Here is a 26,441-nt window from a genome sequence, read left to right as displayed (position 1 = left end):
GTACCTATAACTATGAACATGATACGAACTCATTAAATATTTGACAAATGAATGAGTTAATATGTGAGTGCACACGTGGATCCTATATAAAATATTTATATTATTATATCAGTTTCAGAACAATCCTGGAGGTCTTCCCAAAGCTCATGCAAAATGTGTATTACAAGAAAATTATGCATGGATTTCAAAATCTTTTTTTGGTTAAAATACACTTATCTTTGAATTCCATTCATTGAATTTTGCGAGCCTTGCCTACATGCACACGCAATCACAGAAGTCGGATTGGCAGGCTGCAGGCAGGTGGGGGAAGCCACCGCCAAGTATTGTTTCAGAAACTTCAATTTGCCAGTGTAACTGATTATATCACCAGCACTGGTGGAACTTAGTTCAACACTAGTCTTTCAATCTCTATCAATAATCATCCTGTAGTAATAATTATGTTTGAAGATTTAACTCATTAAAAATATTATAAAATAAGAATCAAATCTTTTTTTAAAGACTTTCACTGTTTTAAAGTACTTACATGTAATTTTAAAAGGAAGGAGGAGGGAGGGTGGGAGGATGGGTGGGAGGGAGGGAAGTTGTGAAGTATCCCTATGCTCCTAAATCTGGGTACATGAAACACATGAACTTTGTTCACCTCATATAAATAAAAAGAACATAAATAAACAATGAGGATATTTGAAAATGCATCTAGTATTACAACTTAGGTTTGAAGTAGGTCTCCCAATTCCTTTATTTTAGCCAAACTGCAGGACCAAAACCTCTCCAATAGCAATTCTGGAAATTAAAATTTTTTATTTATGTAAGGCAAACAGCTCTCACGTATTTTGCATGCAGATTTAAGAGCATGGTATTTCCCATGCTATCCTCTGTCCTGGTCATGCTCCCATCCTCCTTCCTTCCTCCATTCTTATTTTGTAATTCTCACATTGACATACTTTCCATTTATATAAAAAGTAAGGAATATCATCTAAGTGGGAAAATGACTAGGCTTAATATACCACAATTTCCTCTTCCTCTTATCAATTTTCCCACTTCAACCCAATTGTATCGATATTTTTGTAGCATAACAGAAAAAAAAAAAACCCACTAAGAATTCCAAAAGTCACCTCTTCAAATTTAGAAAAAAGGAACAGTTGGGTAGGGCTACTGCCATTTATGCTCCCTACATCGAACTAAATTCAGCTAAAAGGAATAACACACTTTTGGTCTCTAAATGGCCCTCCAAAGCCTGAATCTTAATATACTATCGATTATTTTCAATTCCAAGTGGCTACTCTTCAGACAAAATCAACTCTCTATATCTTTCTTAGAAAATTTTTGGAATGTATAAAGCAGCATAGCCAATGATAAAATCCTAGGCACAGTCTGTGTTTGAATAAGAGAAATAACAAAAATTTGGTTCCCTTAGTGCATAACTTAATCATGTATCAATTTCATTTTTAATTGACACATACAATTATACAGATTTCTGGGGTGTTTTATAATCTTTATCTTCAACCTTTAGAAAATCATTTTGCATACTTGAGTTGCTAAGAGTGATAATTTAATGGCCCTTTGTCTTCCCTGCTTATGGTTTGTATGGCTCTAATACTCAAAGCTCTAACTTGGAAAATTTGTTGGAATATTATGCAATTCATGCTGAGAATTTTCCTCCATCTGTGTCACAGCCCTCAGCATTTCCTCGCCATTCTTCACCCAGAAGGTTTCATTTCCCTATCACTGAATCTTTTGATGGTTCTAATGCCATTCATTATTTGGATGAGGGGGCTGTGCTGAATATCCCACCAGCTTAATGCCCTGTCTCCTTAGGCGGCCCGTTCATTCACAAACTCATTCATCTGCTGCCTGGTTTTCAACATTCTTGGCACTGATCCAGATCTTCTTCTCCCCCTTTCGGACTTCTTTAAATGTGTCTCCTCACGTCAATGGGCCTCCTATCCCAGACATGGTCTTTCTCCTCTCTACCCATTTTCAAGGCCTGCTTCCTTCCCTTTCTATCCCGTACAAACTGCCTTTACTTCTTTGGTGTGCCAGTTCCTTTGTCTTGCCTTAAATGTACAGACTCGGCGTGTTAACTTCAGTCTAGACATGCAGAAGTATTGTGTGGACTTGACACAATTGTGGGAAAACCATCAAAACCAAGGGATAGAAGTACAGATGTTTAAAGTTAGATCCTAGATGACAGACTACTGAAAAGGCACCGTGGGGAATGTGACACAGACCATGGCAAACTTCCAGAGGCGGCAAGGATTCTGTCACCTCATCATCCAACTTTCTGGAGGCTGTTTCTTTTAAGAGCATGGAAAAGACTCATCTCTATTCTGTGAACAAAGTACACTTGGGCAGTCAGGGTTTTCATTTTCGCGTCCCCTCATTTGCAAAAACCAAGGGATTTAAGTTTAGTACTAAGATCAGTGTGCCCACATTTAATGAACTCAAGAGATAAATCCAGTAGATCAGCAGCTTTTAACTTAGGGAAAACATTAGAACCAAGAAGGAAACCGCAGGGCTAACACTCTAAATTGACCGATTTGGGGCTGGGCATCAATATTTGGGAAGATTTCCCTAGGAGACTGCCATGTGCAGCTGAATTTGAAAGCCCCATGATGTGCAGTCCAGTTCAGATCCACCTTCGGTGGCTGGGAGATCAGAAGAGTTGGCAGTTGATCTGATGGCTTTTTAAGAACTATCTTGATTTTTATACATTTTCCAATTTTGCAATAACTTCCAACTTGGAAAAAGAAGAGAAAGGCTTTTGGCTTATCCAGGGATCATTTGATCTCCAAAAACACCTGTTGATTTAAAGGCACATAGATGTCAACCCAACAAAACATGACATCTTCAAAAAAAAGTTCATGGAAACTTAGCATTATTTAAAAAACTACTTGTGGAATTCAAAAATTGCACCCCAAAAAGGTTATCTTTAGATTCTATTCTCACCACTGTGTTTTAGATGAAGCCTCATATATGCAGAAAGCAAAATCAACACGCCCCATGTTCTTCATGGGAAACACAGAGGTGGGAAGGTAACTTGAAGATCTGAATGGCTGCCTTTAACACTCAGCAAAATTCCCAATCTGTATCATGGCCGCCGCGGCCTCTCTCACAGTCCCTCTGCCTCAAGCTGCACTTGCCTCCCTCCAGCCCTCTCGTCTTTGCCTTGCAGGTCTGGCAACTGGCCTTTCAGCCTTCCAAGGATTTTGACCACACTTCGTCTTCCCACAAGACCAGGCCCACCTGACTCAAACTTCACTGCCCAATGGTATTTCTTCTTTTGACAAATGTCTATCAGATCCTTCATCTATTCCTTAATTGGATAACTGGTTTCTTTGTTATTGTTGCTGACGATTTTTTTTTTTTTAGTTTCTTATATATTTGGATATTCAGATAAATAGTTTGCAAATATTTCCTTCTATTCTGCCACTGGTCTCTACTCTGTTGACTGTTTCCTGTGAAGAAGCTTCTTAGCTTGGAACTTGAAAATACACACACACACACACACACACACACAGAGTCACTCTGAACTTAGAACAACCAGAGGCTGGGAAGAGTGGGGGAGGGGCTTGAGGGAGCTCAAGAAAACAGGCACCAAAGCAGAGTCACAAGATACCACAACACAGTGAGGTGACTACAGACCACAATAATAATATATAATATCCTATACAAACAACTGGAGCAGGTGAGCTGGTAGGCTCCAAAGCGGGGGGAGGGGAAGAAAGTCGAAAGATTTTAGTTTTCTACTAGTTTGATTAGTTTATTCCACACATGTGTGTAAATATTGGGCCATCCCATAATTATTATGTGACAATCATAAATTAAATGGAAAAAAAAAAACAATACAGCACATTAAACTCATCTGAGGATATCCCAAGGCTCTCAAGGCCCAGGACACACAGTGAGCAATTATATCTGGTTTTCTAGTGCTAAAACCCAGGCATTAGTAAGGAGAATACATAACAAAAATGTCAGACACACAAAAACAACTCCTTAGGGGTTTCCCCTATACAGCAATGCATGTAACCTGGGGTTCTAACAGCTTCATCCGTCTTTTTACCTCTGATGCTACTTTGTGTGTCTGCTCAGTTCCAACTTTCCAAAGCAAATCTTCCTCAATGCACAATCTGGCTAAAACCTCTACTAATGATCTCACAGCACCAAGCACATTACCTCATTTCATAGTGTTGATTTTACATGTTGGTTTCAACCTAACCTACTAGGACAATTCATGAGGACACTGATTGTATCGGATTTTGCCAAGCATGGTATTTCCCAGTCTCACTCATAACAAAACCAAACAAACAGAAACAGAAGTCACCAACGTCCAGCCTCTTATATTCCTAACATGTAAGACCTGATAAATTAGCCTGTCAATACAAAGGCCCATAAATATATTGGTAATTTGGCATCTGATATTAACGATCATTTTACTAGATCTGGTTGAACTGGCAAAATGATATTCATCATGATAATATAATACAGTGTTATTACACTTATGGATTCTGGACTCAAGGCACAATCATTTGTATGCACACACTTGAATAGTCTCTAGTCTCCTTTATTCTCTCCCCGGTGCAAACGAAAGCAATGCTCTCATTGTAGATGCTCTATAACACATTCTGTTAATGCAGTTGTTCAGGCAAAGTGTGATTACATTTTTTTGTTTGGGTGTATTTTATTTAAAAAATCTGCCATGTTGAAAATTTTCTCAGCTGTTGGTTCCCAGAGGGTGTCAGACCTGTGGGCTGTCACATGTTCAACTAAGGAAAACAGCACAATAGGCATGTTAATTAGTATTGCATAAGCACAGCCATAATGAAGTCTAATTGCTTTGCAAAAGCAGTTCCTATAAGACACAAAACCCACACCAGTCTACCTCCCATGTATATGTCCAGGAAAACAAAGTCAGAAAAGCAGAGATTTTTACCCCCAAACTTGTATGCTTTTATGGGTGCTTATCTTAGCATGCAAAATACTATACAGAGATGTGTTTGCCAGTCAAATCTTTTTGCCCTACCCTAATATTTCCCTATGTGGATTCTCCTTGACCCATTACCATTGTCCTTTCCATACACATTTTTACTACCAACGGTTCCTCTGATTCTTGCCATGTACAGTAGCTCTCGCAATTTCTAAAAACAATTTCATGCTCGGTCAGTTTGGCAGTCTGTATTTGATCCTCGTGTAAAAAGAAAAAGAATGAAATTCATCACTACACACAAAAACTACCATGTTCCTAAACAAACCCAAGACTTCAATGGGAAACCTCAGAATTTTTCAGGAACCTAAATTACTGTACACTGAGATATCCACTTTTAATCAAATTTGGAGTGATTCAATGAGGTTCTAATAGCAAACGCCAATTTTCTTCCTAATATTGTTACTGAACCTAAAGGAAAAAAAATAAAGTCTGTAGGCAGTTATTTTTCCAATTTCACTCATGCTTATGTTCATTTAATTCAAACTTTTCCAGGAACAATGATGGTCAATTATCTTAAATTATACTCCAGGGAGAGGCCTTCTGAACGTGTGGATTCCAGTCTGCAAAGGGAAAAATAAGACATCAAAGCACCTCAGTGGTCTGCACTGCAGCCATTCTCTACAATGGCCTCTGAAGGAATCCTGGAAACAGAATCTGTGAGCAACTCCTCTCAAATAACCAGAAACCTAGCAAAACCCATCTCCTGCTTACATAGCCATTTGCTCAGTGTGTCTGTAAATTTTATTTTCACAGAATGAACAATTTGGATTCTGACAGCATAAAAATGTGAAAGAAATAACATGTGCTTCAAGACTTGAGGAAGGAAAATAAATTCAGACATATCTGGGGATGGTATGTTTCACAGATAATTCCAGTTTTTTTTCAATCAAAAAGTATCATATGTATCATAACAGCCTTTTGAATAAAATAATAAAAACTATCAGTCTGAATAAATGATTCCTTCAAATGGATTCAGAAATCAGTAAGGTTCAAATAATAACTACTGTTCAATAATTTGAAACCACATGGTAATTCCACTGTAGAAGATCTTTTGGAAGCCGAGTCTCTAATGTGAACATGTGTGTACACATTGCCATGTGTGTGTGCACATGAACACACACAAGTGCATGTGTGCTAGTGTGCATGTAGCATCTTAAATTCTCATGGGGTTATTTCAAGAGGAGAAGGGATTGCATGATGGATCAATTCCATCAAACAATGGCTTATGAACTCCAGATGTAATGCTTTTGCACTGTGTCTAATAAGCACAGGGATTTGTCAAAGAGACCCTTCTTTTCTAAGAGCCCAAATGAATGGCAACCTCTATTTTTAATCTGTTTAGAATTCCAAGTTGTCTTTCACTTGTACAAAGAAATCAAGAGTGAAACCATTTGCACTTAACATCTTAGCAGCATATTACCCAACATCTGGCATAGTCCAAAGTTCTGGACCATAACTTATATAAACTCATGGCTAGAATGCAACAAACAAATAGGAAGAAGTAGGTATGCTTCACATATTTTAAGTGCAGGCGTCAAGAAGAATAGACTAAATATTTATCAATACACTTATGTGATGAAAAAAGGAAAGGCATACGGACAAAGCGGAAGACAGTTCCAGGATCATCTAATATATAAACATGGTTTTGTTTATTCTACGCCTTCTCAAGGTTGCAAAAGTGATTATCACAAGAGGTTACACGGGAGAAGTGAACAAGGCAATTTCATAATATTTGCATAGTTATTCAGTTCAAAATACGTTATTCCATAATTTCATGTTTCAATGCTTCCATAACTTCTTTGGATATTTTTAATTTAACAACATGAAAAATGTTCAAGAAATGGGTTTCATTACAGGAAAGAAAAAAACAAAAAATAAAGCCTACAGCCAGCTACCATTTTTGTAAGTAATATGTATGTGCACAGATTATTCAAAGGTATTAATGCAAGTTTCCATAAGAAAAGTAGCAACATTTGTCACTTCTGAGAAAGGAAAGGTTAAAATGATATCAGAGATGTGATTTTCTCTTCATCGTTTTTATACATTTTGTATTATGTTTAAAGAACTAAATAAAATTTAGTTTAAAAAATATATTTGTTTCTATAAACCTACCTCTCCAAGGCTTTTTTTTTTTTTTGCCTTGTCTTCCTTGAACATGCATATAGTTTGGGAAAATGAGGGATACATATATTAAATCTGAACAAATCATTGGAAAATAGCATAAGTGTATGATAAAGAGGGAATGAGATCTACAAGTCTCATGAAAGCCATACTGTCTTAAAGTAATTAGGAAAATGTTTCAGTTGAAGGTGTAGATCATAGGACTCATGTAATGAAAGAAAAAGATCAGTTCTTTCAAAAGTCGTATTTTCAATACAGACCAAAACAGAGTTCCATTTTATTATAGGGCCGTGTGTGTGTGTGTGTGTGTGTGTGTGTGTTGGTGGATTTTCTGGAACTGGAGAGAGATGTGGGTGGAAGTGCTAGAATGAGGTGAACAGATCAGATGGTAGTTTTTTTTTTTTTTTAATGATATTGTAAGCAGGGTAGGTGGCTGCATTTATTTCTTTTTCTTGTTCTCTCTCTTTCTTCTTGTTCTTTCCTTGTTCTTGTAATCTACTTAGATGCATGAATGGATGCACCCATGGTGGGGTGCACAATGCTAAATGTGAGTCGCTGAACTTACACAAAATGAACACATCTGTATAACCTATTCGATGATGAAGATCCACAATATCCCCAGTCTGCTAGCGTCACTATCAATACCCTATCCTCTCCCCCTCCACACACACAGAAACACATCCTACAAGTAACCAACACTCCTTTCCGTCATCTTTCTGACTGTGGAAATTCGGGAAGAGCGAAGCACACGGGGGTGCTCTTGGAATCTGGCTTCTTTCACTCATTATGTCTGAAGCTTTCGTCTATGTTGATGTGGGTGGCAATATTTGACCAAAAGGCATAATCTCGAGCCACCCTGGCTACACAATTGTGCATATCCATCAACCCAAAGTCTAAAGTGTGGACCCAAGGTAAGGCAATTGATTAGCATTAAAACCTTTGACTTGTGTTACACTTCACCATTTACTCTGCTTCAGATGCAGACTTTTTATTTCATTGGTGCTGCACAATCTGCAGGCTGTTTGGAGAACTTATTATTTTCTTATAATTTTACAGCTAAAGAAGAGGGTGCTACAGCATGACTGGCTGGAGGTCTTATTCCAGCAGAAAGAGGGTAAATCATCACACACCCTGAGGGCTTTTACCTCCCAAGTACATGTTCATAATATAAAACCATACTATCTACATTATTTGAATAGGGAGCGAGTGCAGAATAAGCAAGGTAATTTAAAATATTTCTCAGTCTCCTTGACTCAGAATTTTCCTCAGAAAATGATACTGATGTTGAGAAACACTGACTGTACCCATTGTTGGCCAGGCCTTCTCCCAAAGGCTTATATTATCTCATCTAATCATTGTTATAGGGCACCATCATTATCCTTCTTACGTTTGATGATCATGGCACCAAAGAGAGGTGCATCATTACTCCAGCATATATGGGCCGACACCACCACTATCCCGATTTTACACATGAAGAAACGAATGCTCAGAAACCAATATCCAAGCTCACACAGTATGCTTGCACATCAAGGATAGCAAGCTCTTGTAAAGAGCCGTAAGCCATACACAGTTGTAACGACTCAGCTCTACCAAAGTGGTACAAAAGCAGCCAAAAGACAGTAAGTAAGTGAATGGGCTTGAGTGTGTTAAACTAAAACCTTTTTTCAAAAAATAAACAAACACGAAAATGGTGGGGGTGGACAAGTCAGATTCAGTTTCCTGGCTGCAGATTTCTGACTCTTGGTAAATCAGTGTTTCTAGGATGCTTGAAAAATATCTAACGTAAATTCCAAGAAAAACTTAATTTATGGGTGAAGCCACAGAAACACCTGCAGGACATAAAAATGAAAATATGTTGCCAAAGGGAAGCATGATATATCTGCACCCAAAAGCATTTAGGTTTGTTCTGTTCCATTTTTACTAGCTATTCCACAATGGATGACTTGGACCTAACAATGCAAGAGCTTGAGTCAGAATCAGAGTGAAAATGGTTTCCTTAACATAAGTTAAACTTAACCCTTTTTTTTTAAATGTAGTTCATTTCTGAAACAGTCATTATTCAAGGGTTTCATAATCAGAGAATTGTGAAAACAATTAAGTTGGGCAAAGGCTGGATTTCATTGACCTAGGAGTTACTAAACCAGTCATATATGTGCACATATAAACACAGCAAAATTAAAATACATGAATATATTGTCATCTATAAATTTAAATTTGTAAATTTGCTCATTTTTAAAGAGTAGTTGATGTATATATTTTTATTTTAAAATAAAAATATGCCTTTATTCATATTTTTAAAATTCTCCACTAATCAAAGCTCTCTGTTCTTTGCAAATTGTATGCATTGCTTATCCTTGCCTTAGAATCCAGTTTATTTTTAAAATAAACATTCTCAAATCTTTGATACCGTATTCAGCAATCCATCTGCTCCAATGTAAATTCTTTCAAGTGCAGGTGGCCTGTAACATTGTGTGAGAGCAATTAATGAACTTTGAATCTCTTTTGCTCTTTCACGCTCTGCTGAATGGTGAAAAGGGGTTATCATCTTTAATTCTCAGCTTAACAGTATTCACAATTAGATATTTTCATGCGTTTTCATTTCCCTTTTAGATACATATATTATACATGTTTTTCTGGTTGGTCTATATGCAGACCAAAAAAACCTCATCAATGATTTAAATGATGGATAAAAGTATTAAGATTGGTAGATACTGTGTTAATAATGCCTTAAACTTTGAGGGATAGGGAAGAAAGGTTGGATCCTGGGCAGGAAGGAGAGTACCGTGGGAAGTACTTCTGTGTTCCTAAATATGTATATAGGAAATACATGAAATTCATACAACTTAAGTCAAATATTAAAAAAAACTATAAGGAACACATTTCAATCTTCATAACTGTTACTTAAATACTCAAGTTTAAAACAGCAAGTGAAACTTTTTTTAAAAAGCAGGAGGCTTTTTCCTAACTATCAAATGTTTAGTGGAAAAATGCCAAATAGTTAGATATTTATAATGTTATTTCATATATAAAATTGCCCTTAATATATTGGTAAAGCATTCAATGTGCTTAAATTATAATTTCAAATTGTAAATTAGTTGATGAGACTTCAAATTTTTCTTATTACCATATTATGATTTGAGGCCAATAATGACTTAAGATCAAGGTATGTTTATAATAAGGATATCAAAATTCTTTTAGTTTATGAGTTTTTCAGGTATATATACTTATAGTATAAGCATATATAATCCATTTATTTGATAAATAAACATATTTTATAGTATATAAATGGCCTTTAATACAAATCTTTCACTTCTGCTTTGCAAGGAGCAATCTGTCCTCATTACATCTATTATATCTATTTTATATTTATATTAATAACTATGGAAACATGGTAAATGTTGAAAAATAGAATAAAATCTCTAAAGTGGCCTATAGAATCATAGTCTTGCCATTTTGGTCACTTAGTCAAACTTCATCTATATAGTTAGAAGTCATTCAATGGCCATATTGTAGTCCACAAACCCTTGTAAGTTATAAAAATAATTATACTTTCATGCAATCATTCAGTTATTTAAAAAAAATAAATTTAGTCCTAAAGAGAGGAAAAACACACGGGAAATACTAAACTGAAACCACTAAACTGAAAGAGCTTTATAAAATACAAATCACACTTGTTTTACACTTAGCAAAATAAAAACTTAATATAAAGACTGAGGAAATTGGTTGCTTAACTGTAAACTTGTTATATTGAGGTCAGAAAAAAGATTACACTAAAACTATCTATAATGAAATCTTTGTCCTTTTGTTCTTGTGCAAACATCATTTTTTTAACAAGTCAAAGTCTGTCATGTTACCAAAGAACAGGAGATCAGGAATTTTTCAACAAGTAAAACTAAACAGCAAATCTAATCTGTACAACTCAGGCCACAGAGTGTAACTCTGGGACTTAATCACTGTATGTTGAGATGATGTTTGTAGGAAAATGAACATTTGCAAGTGTGTATCTTCAACCATCAAATGACTGCTTTTTCTAGTAGGTTGGAAAGGGTAAGTATGGCCCATAAGGCTTTTCTGACACCTAGTAATGAAGCTAGATTTATGTCTCATTTCATTTCTTAGCGATATTTACTATCTTATGCTCTTGAATATTCTGTCCCCTAAACTCCTAAGCCTGAAATACTTCCCATCAACCATGCTCCACTCTGTCTACAAGAGTTCACATGTCACTTGCCTAGTCCTTGAAGCTAATAACAGGTACACCCTCATTTTTATTCTTACTCCGCTTTCCTAATGTATATATTAATGCTTTGAGTTGCTGGTACTCAAATGAGTGCCTGGGACAAAGTAGATTGTTAATAACATAAAAAAATAAGAAGTAACATTGAAAAGAAGATGAACTACCTCAAAGATGAACTTTGAAAGCAAAGTTAAGTACTAGTGTCTAAGAACCACAACCAGATTATGAAGAAATGGAAAAAAAATTAAAATAGCTGAACTCATAGGGTTAGCAAGGGCTTCATGAGACTTGAAAAATCATCTTATTTTCTAATATAGGATTGCGATTATACCAGTGTGTAAAATGAAATTCCATTCATTTGCTGGGGGGAATTATAGGTTGAGGACTGCTTTCAGTTGCAAGACGGGGCAAGAATTAAATGTTTATTGGAAAAGAGTGTGCATCTTCTCATAGGCTAAGTCAAGCCAACTCTTATGTACTTAGCTACTTACTGGCTATCATGGAATTAACCAAGCTAATAGAAGACATGATTTTTCTCCTCTAGCTGGAAAGACAAAACATTACATATATATCAGCTACATATTTAAATTAGTTATACCTTTCTACATAATCATTTTTTTGGCAGAGAACATCAAATAAATCAACTATAAATAATGTAAGAGTTTAGCAATGGAAAATATCATGTGGCCAAAGCAGACTAGGTAAGAGATACTGGCACCACAATGATTCATTTAAATATTTGGGCAGGGGGAGAGAATAATCAATGAATTTATGGGAAGAAATCTTATATATAAATCAGATGATAATGGAGAATGTGAAGAGTAGTGAAAGACATGATTTGTACTGAGGAACAGACCTCAAAGCTAAAGGTTTGGGATCATATGTGATAATTAATCAAGAATTAGATTTCCTTAAAAAAAAGAGCAGTATGACATATGTAAATAATGGTGGTCAGCGCCACGGCTCACTAGGCTAATCCTCCGCCTTGCGACACTGGCACACTGGGTTCTAGTCCCGGTCGGGGCGCCGGATTCTGTCCCGGTTGCCCCTCTTCCAGGCCAGCTCTCTGCTGTGGCCAGGGAGTGCAGTGGAGGATGGCCCAGGTGCTTGGGCCCTGCACCCCATGGGAGACCAGGATAAGTACCTGGCTCCTGCCATCAGATCAGCGCGGTGTGCCAGCCGCAGTGTGCTGGCCGCGGCGGCCATTGGAGGGTGAACCAATGGTAAAGGAAGACCTTTCTCTCTGCTTTCTCTCTGTCTCTCTCTCTCACTGTCCACTCTGCCTGTCAAAAAAAAAAAAAAAAAGTAAATAATGGTTAAGAAATTATCCTCTACACTGAAGCAAATATGTAAGATAAATGTTATCATCAGATAATTCTGTCTACTTTCCATTAATAATCATGTCTGTGTGTGCAGGTGTGTGAGAGACCAAAATCTAAACAACTCCCAATAGTACAATTTAATATAAAAGTAAATTAAGCCACAATTATAACATTCTAACAGGAAAGAGCAGTACCAAATTTTTTTAGAAACATTTTATGCATATTCTAAATTTTGTGTTGTTAATACTTGAGAAGATACCATATTGAAAACTGTAGAAGACTACATGCTATTACGTGTACATAAAGATTTAATGTATAATTTTAGTCATCTAACTTAAAAAAAAAAACAAACTCCCCAAAACAGAAAGAGCCCGATCTGGACCAGTCCATTAAGGTTTCAAATACTTGCATGTTCAAAGATGCATATGCATGAATTCTGAAATAATCATTATGAACACACCCCACAAGTTAAGCAGAATTTTCTACTATGCAAATTCAAAATGTCTTTTTCAAATGCTAATTTGTTAATTACAAACTTTTTCTCAAGCTTAACTAAACTCATAGACCTCATTGTGAGCCATTTGCATAATATGTTCCCAGTACAAGCAAAGCCATCATTAAGTGACTGAGAATTTTCAAATGTAAAGATACATTTTTTTAAACTGAAAAGAATTAAGTTCATGGTGATGGGCAATTATACTTACAATACATATAAGGTTCTGAAAATCTAAGCATTTAAAATAAGAAACAGTACACTCATTTTATGTTGTCATCCTTATTTACGTGCATAAGGCATTTTCAGCTTCCATAGAGGAATATTTAATTATCCTTAACACATCTCACACCAACAAATAATCAACAGCCTCATGAACAAAATATTGGAGTCTAGAGTCTAAGGATATAATTACCATCCCTGAACCTTTGTCTCCTCTTCAGTAAGATAAAAGTGCTACTGTGTGAAGGTGATGGTGATTTAGTAAGTGGTTAACTACTGCCAGCTGTATTCATGATTATGTGATAGCTGTTAATTTCAAAATAACGAAGTTCTGAGACTAAGTCACGTTTCTTGTTTGATTTTTCCAGTCCTGATGCTGTTTTGTTTTTGTACTGATTGCTAACATCTCCACAACTGGAAAGGTAGAAACGCATCACAAAAAAAGTAAATCACAAAGTAATTAACTCTTACTTTTATAATCTCCAATATAACCATGAATAAAAGTAGCCATTCAAGTCAGTTCTCAAAATGCAGTTTAGGGTCAGCCATGCGGCCTCTCAGTTAAGACACTCATATCCCAGATTTGTGTACCTGGGTTCAAGTCCCAGCTCCACTCCCAGATTCCCGGCTGTGGCTGGTATTTGAGGAGTGAACCAGCAGACAGGAGCTTTCTCTCTCAAATAATAATAAATCAATACATTGTCAAGTGTAGCCTGGACATTATTTTATTTACACACAAAATAGGTATAAATACCTATAGGTAGATAAAATTAGAAAATCTCTGTAAAGTTCATAGTGCCGTACCTGTGTTCTAGTAACCACTTAATATATATGTATAAAATTGGTAATTTCTAACCAATCATGTGTCAACATCTTTCATACATTCATAAAATTAAGATTTGTAGCTTTGGGCTATATTTGTTTTCTAATAAAACTAGAATATAACACCTAGAATATAACACCTGCATAAGCATCTATTTAAATTACTTGAGTAATATGAGTGTATTGGGCAGGCTAGAGCCCAGGTTCAATACAGAATACTCAAATTATCATAAACAGTGCAAGTTGAGGGGAGCTACTGAAGTTGAAAAAGAAAGGCAACCTTAGACTTTTGGCATGGCTTCTCAAATAGATTTACTTGGCCTTTCATTCACAGAACAAGTATGAGCTCTATGTATGTTAATTATAAGAACTGCAAGACAGTTCTCTATGTAAAGGGAAGGGGTGTATTCTCTTTTTTTCCATCTTCCATGCTTTTTCTAAAGTGGACAAAGAAGACAGCACTCTTTTCCTTTATGTAACTATTAAGGCTTTTCCAGGTGGAGATCAGGAGAGGAAGCACAGAGTAGCCAAACAAGCCCAATGCACGAGAATCTGCCCTATGTACAGCTGACATCCTGATATATCTCAGCCATCATTCTCAAGGGAGAAGAGTAGAGTCACTGCCAACTTCAAGCAGGCAAAAACAGACATGGGAAAGGAGAGGCAAAAGTCAGCTCTCATTCCTTTGTAATCATAGCCTCTACTCTAACATCAATGGCTCTACTCCCAATCTGTGTGTATTGATGGTCCTCTCCCACACTTAATGTTGTATGATTATTTACAATTTCTCCACAGACAAACCCCTCTACCTGCAAAAGCCGACCCCCCTCCCCCATTTCCTCTCCTCTATGAAATCCTCTCATTACCTGGTTATTGCCACTCTTAGGATCATTGGTTGCTATTCTCACACTGTCATTTATACTACAGTGTCTGTTCAAGTGTTTACAGGAGTTGATAATGGAACAAACTAAGACCTTCAGCAACCCGGCATGCTGCTACAGGGATATACTGGACTCCCCACCCAGGAGAGAGCAGCTTGAGACAACGCCCCACGCCAGCAAAGAGTACCTCATCGCCCCATGTCAGCAGGAAGTAGCTCTAAAGACAGATAATCATCCCTCTACCCCTCCTGGACTTTTGGGACTACTGTAACCCCGTACAACTCCTGCTTCATAAAAAACAAAAGGGGGAATGTTAGTAAAATGGCACAGCCTTATCTATGGCGAGATCTACACCCTGACATCATCCTAGGCTCTAGCCCCCGCTGTCAATGATGGAGGACAGGTGGCCAGATGGCCCAACCACTGGTGTCAGCTCTACCCCCATCCTAATGGGATTTGCTGCTCCTACTTCCCTCTCTTCCCCCTTGCAAAGTTTTAAAAGAACCGATGTTCCTGAGCACGTGGTTCTCTTTCTCTTTCTCTCCGTCTCCTGACCTGTGTCTCTGTCTCTCTCTTACACTCTCTTACTCCCTCTTTTTCCTTCTTTGCCCCATCCCTCCAGTCTATCGGGTTTCCCCCAATAAACTCTTTCCCTTAAAAAAAAAAAAGTCAGCTCTCTTGTCGCTCCCCCTCTTCGTGGAGGAACGACACTAAACCCTGCCTAGGCTTCATATCCGAGTCACGGCACCATTATGTCGCTCCCCCTCTTCGTGGAGGAACGACACAGGACCCTGCGCTGTTCTTTTGTCTGCTTGGCCCTTCCCGGGTTTGCTGCTGGTTCTTCCCGGGTTGGCTGCCGTCCCTCCACCTCCGTGGAGGGGCGGGCCCCCTGCCACCTTCCCCACTTCCGCAGGGGAGCGGCACACCGCTGGCCGGCTCTCTCGGGGGCTGCACAGATGTTCCCTCAGATGTTCCCCCTAGATGTTCCTCGTGCATGTTGTCTCTCTCCTCCTTTATAGTCTTCTTCCACCAATCCCAACTCTGCTACCCACACGCTGAGTACGCTGCCCTCCTCCAATCAGGAGCAGGTCCTGCTGTTTATTGGTTGAACTGGAGGCAGCTGTGTAGAAGCTGTTTCCTCCTCTCCCAGCGCCATATTGTGGGAGAGCAGATGCACAGAATAAGTCTTAATTCCAGTAACTTAGTCTAGTCCGAGTTGCTCCCCACATCTTTATGTATGAGAATACAGACACAAGATGTAAAGAGACACACAGTTTATAGTATTAACATTTCATGGGGAAGAAGTAGTAATGGGAAGTGGCTGAGAAATGCTAGGCTATAGGTAACAGGAAACAGGGAACCCTGTGTCACTTAAAAATTTTTTTATTAACAGAAAAGTCTTCATGTATTTCATAGGTACAATTCTAAGGAAATAGCCATATTACCCTTTCTTCCCCCTCCCTCCTTCCCTTCAGTTTTTCTAGTTTTTTGAAAATTTTTACAAAAACATATTTCTTTCTTTCTTTCTTTCTTTCTTTTTTTTTTTTTTTTGACAGGCAGAGTGGACAGTGTGAGAGAGAGACAGAGAGAAAGGTCTTCCTTTGCCGTTGGTTCACCCTCCAATGGCCGCTGCGGTCGGCACGCTGTGGCTGGCGCACCGCGCTGATCCGATGGCAGGAGCCAGGTACTCATCCTGGTCTCCCATGGGGTGCAGGGCCCAAGCACTTGGGCCATCCTCCACTGCACTCCCTGGCCATAGCAGAGAGCTGGCCTGGAAGAGGGGCAACCGGGACAGAATCCTGCGCCCCGACCGGGACTAGAACCCGGTGTGACAGCACCACAAGGCGGAGGATTAGCCTAGTGAGCTGCGGCGCTGGCCACAAAAACATATTTTCAATCCACTCTGTAATCACAGGTTTACACAAAGGAAATGAAATCAGCATATGAAAGAGTTATCTGTACCCTCGAATTTATCACAGCTCAGTTCACAATAGCTAAGAAATGGTACCAACCCACATGTTCATCAACTGATGACCAGATAAAGAAAATGTGGTGTATACATATACTATGGAAGACAACTCAGTCATAAAAAAGAATGAAATCCTGCTTTTAGGAACAAAATGGATGCAACTAGAAACCATTATGTTTAGTGAAATAATCCAGGACCAAAAAGACAGATATGTTTCCTCTGACAAGCAAAAGTCAATATAGAATACAAAAAAAGAACAGGAATGAAATGGAATCTTCCAATTTGATTGTTGTTTTTGTCTGTCTTTTACAATTCATTAACTAGTAACACGAAGGTACACAACAAAAAATGTAGGATTACAACTACATTAAGTAGAGGAGCTGAGGGGCAAATACATAAATTTTATGTAGTATGGTTAGAGAGTCTGCAGTCTCTCCATAGATTATGAAATAAATCCAAGTTATTGAATGCATAAACATTGCACAGTTATATTTGCAAGTCTCATAGGCTATTTTCATAGCACCATATACAAAGGAAAGCCAATTGGATATCATCATTTAGGAAATACAGGCTTCAGTTTGCTTTAATAGCTTCATTCAAAGGTGAAGTTTTCAATGAACAAAGATGATTTAAACAGCCCTTCTAGCACCACATAGCTTCTGGTATTTCATTTAGAACTCAAGAGAAAATAATCTTAAGACATCTTTTTCATCATATTTTACACCAAACTGTGACAACCTTAGAAAAACTCTTATATCCATTTTTGTTTTGAAATGTATACCTTAAAACAATTTATTATTATTTGAGATATGGTTTAACAACCACTATTTCAATACTGCAACCATGGAAAGAAAAATTCTATTGTTTAATAAGATAAGAATAAATCAGGCTAAAGAAGAGCTTTTTAAATACTGGAAGTTACTTACATTTATATGCCAGTTAATTTGTTTTCCAAGCTATTTCTTTACTTGCTGCACATATTGTAAGGATATGCTATAGGCCACAGCAAGCCATATTGTGGTGAGAAATGAGAGATGAGTATCTTTAGTCCCAAAGTAATCATTCAGAAATGTGCTCATGTTTTGGCAGGTTTTCTGCATACACTTAAGTTTCTCAGGGAGCTGACATTATGAGATGCTAAAGTTCTATTAAAGTTTTTCCAGAAAAACTTTGACACAAGACACTTTTGATTGAAAAAGCTTAGTTCCAACTTTATAAAATTTGCCTTTTAACACAGTGTTTCTTGAAAACTGCCTAAAAGTTTGGTTTTCAAATTTTCAGTTGATTAAGTATGTAGGCTGCCTTTTGTCTAGATGTCTATTTACTGAAGTACATTAATATATTCAATTACATGATATGTATATATGTATTTAATTTGAGAGGGGGGGGGGAGGGAAGAGGAGAAAAGGAGAGGAAAGGAGAGGGGAGAGGGGTTAATGCCAAAACCAGGAGCCAGGGACTCCATTGAGGTCTCTCATGTGGGGAGCAGGACTCCAGCCACCTGAGCCATCACCACTGCTTACTAGGGTCTGCATTAGCAGGAAGCCAGAGTCAGGATCTGGAGTCGGGATTCAAACATGAGCACTACAATGTGGAACATGGAAGTCCTAATGATTTACAATCAGTTTTCTTGCTGAAAGATGAATCTAAAACATCGAGCAGTAATTCAGATAGTTCAATAATAGCCATGTCTTGGTGAACTTTTTTTTCTTTAATGTATAAAAGGAAAGCCTCCTTCACTTCTCCAATTTTTTTAATCAAATTCTGAGAGATAAATACAAATATCCAGTTTTTATTCCTGAATCAATCTTTTCTTAATTCTAATCTAAAATAGAATATTTTAACTCTCAGTGTTCAAAGACTGCAACATGTAGCCCTAAATCAATCTAGCAACTCACTCAGTAATCTAAAATATGATGCTTGAAGACTATGCACTGTAACTTCTGATTTGTAAATTCTTCACACAGATAACAAAGTACTTATTGAAAAGTAAAATATCATTGTATTCTTGGAACTGTATCTATAAAATTCATGAACTCTGTTCTCTATGTTAATAAATAAAAATACAGTAAAATACGATAATGTTTTCCCACATCTATTTCTCAAAATAGTTTGGAAGACATGCTCCATCATAAAGCTTATTCTCTACTTTTTGTAATTCAACCTGTAGTCCATGATGCTCTTTTACTTTCGAGGCTAGTGATGTTTCAAAAGCATTGTTTTTTTGTTTGTTTGTTTGTTTTTGTCCTCTTCAATTTTTTTTAACTTTTATTTAATGAATATAAATTTCCAAAGTACAGCTTATGGATTACAATGTCTCCCCCCCACCATAACTTCCCTCCCACCTGCAACCCTCCCCTTTCCCGCACCCTTTCCCCTTCCATTCACATCAAGATTAATTTTCAATTCTCTTTATATACAGAAGATCAGTTTAGCATACATTAAGTAAAGATTTCAACAGTTTGCACCCCCATAGAAACACAAAGTGAAAAATACTGTTTGAGTACTAGTTATAGCATTAAATCTCAATGTACAGCACATTAAGGACAGAGATCCTACATGAGGAGGGCACAGTGACGCCTGTTGTTGACTTAACAAATTGACACTCTTGTTTATGGCATCAGTAATCACCCCAGGCTCTTGTCATGAGTTGCCAAGGCTATGGAAGCCTTTTGAGTTCACCGACTCTGATCATATTTAGACAGGGCCATGGTCAAAGTGGAAGTTCTCTCCTCTCTTCAGAGAAAGGTACCTCCTTCCAAAAGCATTGTTAAAATGAACCTAAATCTCAGAATATTCATTAGACAGAAATCCATGCTGCAACATATTTCAAAGTATTTTTGAAATGACAAGTCCAGTTGTTACTCAACCCTTTGACAGATAGGTTTTGTTGGTCTTAAATGCTAATCCTAAAAATTTTATTTCCAAGAATATAAAACATTCTAACAATATATACAAGTACAATTTTAATAAGTGGCTAGCACTCCCCATCTGCTTGACAATAAAGCCATTTAAAAAGAGTCAAACTAGAAGAATCATGCCAAGTTATTTGGCTTTAGTGCTTCTTAGACAATAAAAAAGAAAAAAAAGACCATATGCTTTCTAATTTTCCCACAACACTTTATATGCAAATTTGCATATAAAATGCATATATTTTATATGCACTTGTGTGATGAATGTTCCTTGGGATGAGGGCAAGGGAGAAGTGTTTATTTTGGTTAGAAATGTATACATCCTTTTATTCTACTCAAATGCCTACAAAGCAACTAGAGGTAGAGTCAACTTTTAGATAACTAGGAACATATTAGCATTACCAATGATTCAATAGGTAACTGCATTAATAAGCTTTTAACATAGCTTTAATTTATGGAAAAATTGGGAAAAAAGTCAACTTATTTAGAATCATATCAAAGTGAAAAAGTTTAGAAACTTTTTTGTATTTAATTTTTATGCAATAAAATTCATCAGCTCAAAAATGGATTGGCAGGGCCAACGCTGTGGCACAGTGGGTAAAGCTGCTTTGGCTGCAGTGGCCAGTATCCCCTATGAAACTCCTAGCTTCTAACAGGCACAGCTCCAGCCATTGCAGCCATTTGGCGAGTGAACCAGGGTTGGAAGATCTCCCTCTCCCTTTCCCCTTCTAACTCTCTCTGTATTCTGTGTTTCAAAATAAATAAATAAATCATAAAAAAAAGGGATTGGCTAAGCATTTAATGTGTACAGTCAAGTAATCATCACCACCACTGTCATGATACAACTTTGGGTGAACATTTCACCCGGAGGCTCCTTCCGGCCTTTGCAATTAATTCCGTCTATAAACCCAGCCACTGGAATCCACAGGCCACCATTCTATCAGTAAAGTTTATCTTTTCACAAAGTTATAAATCAAACCAAAGCACACATTGTTATTTTTGAGTCTGGCTTCTCTATTTAGTAATACATTGTTAAGAGTCATCCACATTATCATCCTATGTCAAGTGTTCATTCTTTTTATTGCTAGGTAGTATATTTCACTGTTTAGATATGCCACAGGTTATTTTCTCACCCATTTACAGAGGGTTAATTCTAGTTTCTTACTATGATGTTTGAAACTGTTACTGTAACTTTCACAAACAAGTATTAGAAATCAATAGTAGAATGTTAAATTACATGGTTGGCACGTTTAACTTTTATAAGTAACTAGAACATTTCCAGACTTATTGTATCATTTTGCTTTTCCATTAACAAAGTACCAGAGTTCCAGTTGCTCCAAATCTTCAACTCTTATCATTGTCAGTATTTTAGCCAATTTAGTGAGAACAGAGATTACATCAATTTGGTTTAATTTCTATTCACTTGTATTTATTGTCCATTTGTACAGAAATGGTGGGTTTTTACTCAAATTACTTTTTAATGTAAAAAATTGAATTTTAGGTCTTCTTATTGAGACATAGGAGTTCTTACATATTAAGTACATTCATTTGTCTTTTATTCGATATATTCTTTTAAATAGCTGTTTGAATAAAAAAGTTTTAAATGATGAAATCCAATCTATATTTTTTTTTGGCTTACTAAGAACTGTCATTTAGCCAAAGTTGCTTCTCCCCTATGTTTCTGGGAAGAGTTAGAGTACTATGCTCCTTCATTTAAATCTGTGATTCATTCTCAGTTAATACTTGTATATGGCACTTATGATAAAGGTTCATTCAATTGTTTCTAAGTTTGTTCATACATGACAGAGCCATCTGTTGAAAGTACTATTCTTTCCTGCATTTCACTGCCTTCACATGCTTGTCAAAACTCAATTGACTGGTTGGCATAGTAGGTTAAGAGTCTACTTGCCACACTGGCATCCCATAGAGGTGCAGGTTCCTGTCCCAGCTGCTCCTTTTCCAATCCAGCTCCTTGCTGATGGCGAGAGAAAGCAGTGGAAGATGGCCCAAGTGCTTGAGTCCCTGCACCCACGTTGAAGACCTGGAAGAAGCTCCTGGCTCCTGGCTTTGGATCAGCCCAGATCTGGTCATTGTGGCCATTTGGGGAGTGAACAAGCAAATGGAAGACTGCTTTCTCTCTCTCTTCCTCTAACTCTGCCTCTCAAATAAATTTAAATAAGTGCAACTGACCTTATGTACATGGATAAATTACTGGATTCTTTTCTATTTCATATATCTTTATGCAGTTATATCAATACTACATAATAGTTTTCATATAATTTTTATATTACAGTTTTCACATAATTTTAAATTAGGTGTGTGTTTCCATCTTTTATATATATATATATATATTTATTTATTTACTTGAAAGTCAGAGTTACACAGAGAGAGGAGAGGCAAAGAGAGAGAGAGAGAGAGAGAGAGAGAGGTCTTCCATCCCATGGTTCATTCCCCAGATGGTCGCAACGGCCGTTGCTGTGCCGATCCAAAGCCAGGAGCCAGGATCTTCTTCCGGGCCTCCCACATGGATTCAGGGGCCCAAGGACTTGGACCATCTTCTACTGCTATCCCAGGCCATAGCACAGAGCTGGAACGGAAGAGGAGCAGCCGGGACTAGAACCGGCATCCAAATGGATTGCCGGTGCTTCAGGCCAAGGCTTTAACCTGCTGCGTCACAGCGCTGGCCCCTCCATCTTTATATTTTTTAAAGATTGCTGGGTATATCATCCTTCACTGATTTTATTTCTTGGTTTGAATAGTTTAATGTCATTCTATAATCACATAACTTGCAGAATTTCTAGAGAGAATTTACTCTCATTCCTATCAATGATCTTTTTTTAAAGTATTACATATTGTTATTCTTTTGTTTGTTTTTTTTTTTAAAGAATATTTGTCTTCACCCTTGATTTGCTACAATCTGATTATGCATAAGTGGCTTGCCATAATTCCTTTTGGTTCTACTGTGTTTTAGGTTTGTTGAATTCCCTTCAGTTTGTTAGTTTCTGGTTTTCATTAAATTAGGATATTTTCTCAAATATGTGTTCTGTTCTCTCTCCTCTACTTCTGAGACTCCAACTGCACATACATGTTGGACTCTAGTTACATATCCGTATGTTAGATTACTTGATATTTTCCTACTATCAAATGACCTGTTCATTTTTCATTTATTCCAGTATTTTCTTTCTATGGTTAATTCTGGATATTTTCATATGCCAGGTGTTCCTATTTGCTGATTTTTTTCTTCTTCTTTGTCTAATCTGCTGAACCTCATTCAGTGTACTTTTCAGGTCAGATATATTTTTCCTAACAGGCATGACTTTTTATATGTTTCAAGAATTTCCTCAGCATGCTTATGTGTTTCTTACCTTTCTGAAGATATGGAGTCTGTTTACAATAACTGCTTCAATCACCTGTTAGTTCCATCAGCTGTGCTATCTCTACTATTATTTCTAATGAGTCATATTTATCCTGGATATTGTTCATATTTTCTGTTTTACTTATCAGGTCAGATAATTCTTGATGGACTGATGATCATTATGAACTTACATTGCATACTGCTAAAGTTTCATTGCATTTCTTGAACTAACACTGCATGTTATTGTGCTGATAGTTAAATGGCAGAGAATCTCCTAGATCCTTTTGAGGTGTGCTTCTAAACTGTTAGAGCAAATCTAAAACAGTTGTTAGTGTGGGCTAACTTAGCTCCATTAACAAGCTTTCTACAGCTTTCTAAGGATTCTCTTCATGGATGGGAATATGAACTCTCTTCAACCCTGTGTGAGAACTGATATTCTAGCTTTGGGTAGTTTGCTTGCCTTATAAACTGATCAATACTCAGTTCAAGACTTGAGTGGTCTCTCTGCAGGTCTCCAGAGAACTCTATCATTCACTCATTCTCACTCCTTCTTTCTCTCCCTCTCTCCATCTTCTTCTCCAGTGCTTACCCTGCACATTCTTGATATACTAGCCAGTCTGTCCACACTCTGGGGCCAGCAGGCTCAATTTAGTCTCAGCCTTCTTACAGAACAGATTGGAACATCTCTGAGAAGAATGCTGAACCAAATGTTGAGACTCATGTATTTTGTTTACCTGTTCTCACAAATTACTGCCTTGAACTGCCTGCTATTCCATGCTTAAAAACCATGCTCTCATATGTTTTTTGTCTGATTTTCTAGTTGTATAAGGTAGAAAGATAAATCTGAACCATTATTCTGGCATACTGAGATGAATTTTTATATACCACCAATGACACTGCACTTCACATACCTTAACTCATTAGATAATATTACTTCCTAATTGTGCTTGTTATTTTAATGAAGAATTGTTTCATTCAGTAAAGAACTATCTATGGGACACCATTATAGCACAGCAGCTTAAGTTGCTGCCTGCCATGCTAGCATCCTACATGGGCACTGGTTCAGGTAACAGATTTGCCATTTCTCACCCAGCTCCCTGCTCATGCTCTTGAAAAAGCAGTGGAAGATGGCTCAAGTGTTTGGGCCTCTGCCACCCACAAGGGAGACCTGGATGAAGCTCCTTGCTATTGGCTTCAACCTTGCTTAGTCTCATTGGGGCCACTTGGGGGGAGTGAACCAATGGATGGAAGACATCTCTCTCAAGTCTTTCCTCTCTCTGTTGTAACTCTTTCAAACAAATAAATAAATCTCAAAAAATTTACCTTGAAATTTTTATTATGCTTTATTGAGAAAGATAATTTACTTTGCTGTTTCCCAATCATGTATTTAAAATTTTCCATTAGGCAGCCATACACATTTATGAAGAAAAATAAGTTAAACATATATGTCCTACAGAAAGTCTGTTCTATGCCCACATTGAGGATTTTAGACAAAACAGCCACAGCAAATAACAGTAGAAATCTGGAAAAAAAGACTTATGTAAGAACAGATATAAACACTGTTAGGGCAGATTAAAAACTGGCAGAAAAGCCTGAACAAGAATAGAAACAATAAATAGAAAAAGAACAGCCAAACAGCCAAGAGAAAATTATATTATTTGCTATAATTTCATGCACTGTATTATCCACACTTTGGTAACAGCTTAATATAACTGCCAGGTTTCTTTTTATCTTTCTGTATCTAAGATTCAGATTCATAACCACTCTTCAGCTGTAGCTAGTGAAGATTCTGAAACTTCAGTAAAGATCTATGATTGATTGTTTCTGAAAAGCCATTCAAAGACACCTTCTACCTACAGGAAAAGACTTCAAAATTTCCCTATTGGGGCTGTTAGTCTAGCAGTGTAGATCCCCATGCCCTACATTAGAATGCTTAAATTCATTACCTGGATTCAGTACCTGACCCTGGCTTCCTACTAATTCAGACCCTGGGAGGCAACAGTGATGGTTTAACTGGGTTCCTATCACCCATGCGAAAGACCTGGTTTTAGTTCCCAGCTCTCAACTTCATTCCAGACTAGCTGCAGCCATTGGATGCATTTGGAGAGTGAACAAGTAGATAAATGGCTCGTTCTCCCTCTCCGTCTCCCTCTCCGTCTCCCTCTCCGTCTCCCTCTCCCGTCTCCCTCTCCCTCTCCCTCTCCCTCTCCCTCTCCCTCTCCCTCTCCCTCTTCCCCTGGGTGTATATCTACCTCTCAAAACTTTACACACACACACACACACACCCCTACATAAAATTTAAATTTCCAGCTTGCAAAACCTTATAACTTAATTGGAAATGCATTTTTACAAATATAAGGCACATTCATCACTATGATAACTATGATAAATATATGCATACAGTTTCAATAAATAGTCACTGTTGGAGATTGCTACTACTTTTACGATAACTTGCGAACTCTTCTTTTATAAAACTTTCCCCATCACTAACAACTTTACATTTTAATTATAAAATCTTTGGTTCCTTTTCAGAGTCTTTTAAACTAGGTCATTGCCTGAGAGCATCCATTTCTATCATTCTCCATCTTGTTGCTTTAAAGTGACCAAACGAGAAGGTTGAAGGGGAAATAAAAGAAATGTTTTCACTTACATGATGTGTCGCTATAGCCACCTACACTGTTCACAGCGTTGCTCACCAAAATGAAAAGCTGGACATTAAGTGCTTCTTTGTCCACTATGCTGGAGAGGATATTCATGTAGCAGGCAAAGAAATTCCCAGCTACTCTCTCGCACTCACAGAAGCATGCTAAAAACAGTCGGTGCACCTTCTCTCTGTATCAATTTGATTAGAAGAGCTGCTGGCTAACCATAAGACAAGATTCTGAAAATGACGAAACATGGAAAAAGTAGTCACGGCCCACGGGGGCATCTAATTTTGCCACAAGGCAGTTCTATGCTAATATGTAATTAGGGCAACCAAAATGAAAAACCAAAGAAGACCCGAGCACAACTGAGGAGGAGTTGGATTTTTTTCACTTAGGATTTTATTTTCTTCTATTTTACTATCCTTTGTATAAGGACAATGAAAATGTCACTAAAAATTATGGATGTGATTTTGTAGCG

General features: G+C 37.4%; 1 protein-coding gene across 22 annotated transcripts in view; it reads right to left on the bottom strand.

The window, feature by feature from the left end:
- Positions 1–26,441, bottom strand: part of ROBO2 (roundabout guidance receptor 2) — a 1,407,887-nt gene that overhangs the window by 351,731 nt on the left and 1,029,715 nt on the right. The window contains exon 1 of one of the 22 annotated variants that reach the window (XM_089330663.1): positions 25,969–26,117. The exons of the other annotated variants lie outside the window; for them this stretch is intronic. Coding sequence (XP_089186789.1) covers positions 25,969–26,074 — 106 coding nt within the window. The 5' untranslated portion in view covers positions 26,075–26,117. Of the gene's footprint in view, positions 1–25,968; positions 26,118–26,441 lie in introns of those variants that run through there. 22 annotated transcript variants of the gene reach the window in all.

The sequence above is a fragment of the Oryctolagus cuniculus genome, chromosome 4 (genome assembly GCF_051225735.1).
Source record: "Oryctolagus cuniculus isolate XC-2025 breed Fujian yellow rabbit chromosome 4, ASM5122573v1, whole genome shotgun sequence".
Lineage (NCBI taxonomy): Eukaryota > Metazoa > Chordata > Mammalia > Lagomorpha > Leporidae > Oryctolagus > Oryctolagus cuniculus.
The sequence above is the reverse complement of the archived record's forward strand: the minus strand, read 5'-3'. Positions and strand labels throughout refer to the sequence as shown.